Source organism: Temnothorax longispinosus, unplaced genomic scaffold, assembly GCF_030848805.1.
Source record: "Temnothorax longispinosus isolate EJ_2023e unplaced genomic scaffold, Tlon_JGU_v1 HiC_scaffold_662, whole genome shotgun sequence".
Lineage (NCBI taxonomy): Eukaryota > Metazoa > Arthropoda > Insecta > Hymenoptera > Formicidae > Temnothorax > Temnothorax longispinosus.
In genome coordinates, this window is record NW_027270520.1 from 75 (window position 1) to 4,287 (window position 4,213).

General features: G+C 47.1%; 1 protein-coding gene across 1 annotated transcript; it reads right to left on the bottom strand.

The window, feature by feature from the left end:
* Window positions 1–219: 219 nt before the first annotated feature.
* LOC139824910 (uncharacterized) lies at window positions 220–784 on the bottom strand. The gene is made up of 2 exons (XM_071797462.1): window positions 425–784; window positions 220–321 (listed from the first exon to the last, which is right to left on the bottom strand). The coding sequence occupies exons 1-2, from the start codon at window positions 782–784 to the stop codon at window positions 220–222; spliced, it is 462 nt and encodes a 153-aa protein (XP_071653563.1).
* Between the last annotated feature and the right edge of the window lie 3,429 nt (window positions 785–4,213).

The window sequence follows — 4,213 nt, forward strand, 5'->3', positions numbered from 1 at the left end:
TAGAATCGGATATTGCACGAGCACGTGAACAGGTGAACCCCGGCAGTTACGAGCTTAGCGAACGTGTGTGTTGTAGAAACGGAGTGAAAAGGAAACGAGAGAATATATGTATATAGTACATAGTGGATAAGGAAGATTCCGTTACATTAGACCGGCGATAAAGCGTTCGCATTGAAAGCTAAGTTTTAGCATTCTTAACACGCCTCCTCAATGTGCATGCTATGTCGACGGATTATCTTCTATCATCTCAAGCCCCAAATCCCTGGTACATCTCTCGTGACTGACGCGCGGTAGGGCCTTGGTGAGCACGTCGGCGACCATCTGATCGGTTGGCACATGATGCAGTTTTTACAATGCCCCCTTGAACAGCGTCCCGGGTGAAGTGGTATCGTATGTCAATATGTTTCAGACGTGTATGCGATACCGGATCATTTGCCAAGTACTGAGCTCCGCGATTGTCGATGCAGATCGTTAGATCAGCCAATTCGTCCAACTTTATTTCCATAAGAAGGCTCCGAAGATGCAGTGCTTCCTTGACTGCCTCTGATAAGCTCACATACTCAGCCTCTGTGGAAGACAATGCAACAGAACGTTGCTTTTGTGATTTCCATGTTACTGCGGCCCCGCTCATAAGAAAAGCGTAACCGCTGTATGATTTTCGGCCCACAAGGTCGCCCCCCCAGTCTGCATTGGAATATCCAAGAAGGGGTAGATCTGTTGATGTGTACACCAAACCCATCCGAACTGTACCCGCCAGGTAGCGTAGGACCCGCTTTGCCGCCATTCAGTGACTCTTCTCGGGTGCAGTCGTGAACTGGGCAAGTCTCGACACCGCATTGGCGATATCCGGACGCGTTGCGACGGCCAGATATAACAATGCGCCAATAAGCTCGCGATAAGGCCAGTCTTCTATATTCGTCGATTCCGCTGTCTGCATCTGTCTGATACTAAGCTCCGCTGGCGTGGCGACGGGGTTGCAGTTTTCCATTCCGAATCGACGAAGTATATCCAAAATATATCCGCTCTGGGTGAGCGTTATCGTGTCCTCGTGTTGATTTATCTCGAGTCCCAAGCAGAATTCTGCCAAGCCGAGGTCCTTGATGTCGAAATCCTCCTTCAGACCGCGCTTGATCTCTGCTATCCACTTTAAATCCCGTGATGCGATTAGAACATCATCTACGTATATGAGTAACAGGAGAATTTCGGCACCACGATGTGCCACGTACAGGCATGGATCTCCCTTCGTCGGGCTGAGCTTAAGGCTTTCCAGTTTTGCGCCCAACGTTGAGTACCACTGGCGCCCTGATTGGCGTAGCCCGTAGAGTGCTTTATTTAGCTTACAGGCGTTTCCTCCAGCGCGCAGAGACTTAAGCATTTCGTTTGCTTTGAGTCTGATGGCCGAATCTTCTTCTTTGGTTGAAGCTATTTTTTCGAGCGCTTCCTCAAATCCCTCTGGGATCTCCATGATAACCTCCTCGTCTAATTGAGCGTTTAGGTACGCCGTCACCACGTCGATTTGATGCACCTTGAGCCCATATTGCACGGCAATAGCCATCAGTAGTCGTATGGTCGAGGCGTGCTACTGGTGCAAAGGTCTGGTAGTAATCTACACCGTACTTTTGGCTGCATCCCTTGGCAACAATGCGCGCCTTGCGACGTTGAATAGAGCCGTCCGGCCCGTACTTGTTGGTCAAAACCAATCGACTACCGACAATGTGTTGTCCTTTCTTGTTTGTAACGATCTCCAGCGTATCGTTTTTGAGAAGACTCCTGACTTCAGCTATGATAGCCTGATCCCATTCGTCCTTCTCCTTCGAATCCATGGCCTCTGGGACGGAGACTTCAGCTGCTGCAGCGAAAACGTCATCCTCAAGTTCATCGTTAAGAATCCCGGTCGGGATCTCCAACTCGTTTGTCTCAGTGCCATGTGGAGACTGGTACAGCTTCCTCGGTCGACCACGACTCCCGGTGCGAAGAATTCTCGGTCTGCCTCGTCCTCGGGGTGCATTTCTCACATCCCCAGGTAAGTGTCTAACTCCCATCATCGTGGGAGTAGCGGGATTGGCAGTCGTAAACTCGACATCCATAGTTGGAGTATCGTCATCGTCCGACCCCACGATACGCCCTTGATCCGGCTCCTGCAAGAAGTCAAATTCATTTGAATCTTTGGAAGCTTCAAGTGTTTTCTCCAGGAATTTAACGTCTCTGGCAACAACAATCTTTCTAGAATCGGGCAACCAAACTCGATAACCCTTTGACTCCCGAGGATAGCCTATAAAAATGCCTTTATTTGATCTTGCCTCAAATTTGTCCTTACTCGTGTCCTTGTTCAGGACGTAGACAGTACACTCTTAAGCATGTACCGCGTAGTATCTCCAAATTCGAGGTACTAATTTCTAAATGGAAATGACATTTGGAGTTACATGCTGCTAGGAGATACTTTTCCCGGTACAGTAGCACGAGGTACGGAATACACGAAGTACTGATAAAGAAGGAGGTACCGATTGGAGGTACCGCACTTATAAATTCACGGTACAATTTTTTAGGAGATACAGTTTTAGGAGGTACAGTTTTTTAGGGGGCTTCCCGTATGTACCCCGTACATACGTACCTCGTACGTACATATGTACCTCGTACAAATGTGTACCTCCTACATATGTACCTCGTACAAAAGACATTCGCGAAGCACTCGACGCGGACGCGTGCACGGACGTGTCATAGGAGGTACAGTTTTAGGAGGTACAGTTTTTTAGGGGGCTTTCCGTATATACCTCCTACGTACGTACCTCGTATACGTAGCCAACCATGGCATGATCGCGACATTTGTTGAACGAAAGACATTCGCGAATAGCAGCGGGCAATATTATATCATATATCCAATTCGAAACTTTATTACTCTTTTTAAACTGAATTTGTTTCTTAAGATAATTTTTGAAAAATTATATATTTGCGCTGGTATGACATATGTAGACTATATATAACGTTTACTTCAAATTAAGAAGTAGTCGACCACGTAAGGCAGTTGGCTCACGATGCAGAGGTCCCGAGTTCAAATCCCACCAAGGTAAGTGTGTTTTTCAAATACAAAAAAATATTTATAATCATAGACTGCATCTTAAGAAACAAATTTAGTTAAAAAATAATAATAAAATTTCGAAATAAATAATTTTTTTTGTCGGGTGAATATTCGTTGCCCATAACGTACTTCCTAACTTCGAGGTACCATGTACCTCCAATTTTTGGCGACACATGCTTAAGAGTGACTTATGTCCCTCGTAATTACGTAGGGACAAAATTTTAACATGTACCTCCAATTTTTGGCGACACATGCTTAAGAGTGTAGATCCAAAAATTTTCATGTGATTCAGTCTGGGTGGTTCTCCTGTCCATATTTCGTATGGCGTTGTACCTTCCAAGGTGCTAGTTGGGCAACGATTACGTATGTAACACGCCGTCGCCACTGCTTCGGCCCAAAAAGTAGGTGGCAGGCCAGACTGCAGCAAGAGACACCTCGCCATGTCGAGAAGAGTGCGGTTCATCCGTTCCGCAACTCCATTTTGCTGGGGTGTTCGCGGGACGGTTAACCTTCTCTCAATTCCGCAATCTGCAAGTAAGGCGTCGAAATCTTGATTGCAGTATTCTCTGCCATTGTCGGATTGAAGACTCTTGATGCTTCTTCCCGTCTGCTTTTCCACATGAGCCTTGTACATCTTGAAAGCCTCGAAAACGCCGCTTTTCTGGCTCAAGAGATAAACCTCACACCATCTTGACGAATCATCCACGAAGGTGGCGAAGAATCTCGCCCCATTCTTCGAGTTGACGCGTGTTGGGCCTACGACATCAGAGTGGACTATTTTTAGTAGCTCGGTGCACGGAGGAGTGCCTCTGGAAAACGGTAAAGTCGTCATCTTCCCTCTGTGGCAAATCTCACACTCCAATACATCCTCTTGATTTCCAGCGACGGCATCTGGCCCGACGACCTTTCCAACAACGTTGATTAAATCCTTGACGTTTAGGTGGCCAAGACGCTCATGCCACTTCTTCAATTCCGAAAGTCCTGTCTCCGGCGTAGCCATTGCACACTCTGCGTCCTCGCGTATGTAATATAAATCGCCTTTTCGATCCGCGGTAAGCTTGACTTGACCCTGACGGTCAGTAACAACGGCGGAATCATCCTTGAACACGACCTTGTGTCCTTTGTCCGTGATTTTCG

Coding starts and splice junctions, on each gene's coding strand:
- LOC139824910 (XM_071797462.1), bottom strand. CDS start 784: ATGGCGGCAAAGCGGGTCCTACGCTACCTGGCGGGTACAGTTCGGATG. Junction 322..424: donor AGTACTTGGCAAATGATCCG/GTATCGCATACA, acceptor CCAACCGATCAG/ATGGTCGCCGACGTGCTCAC.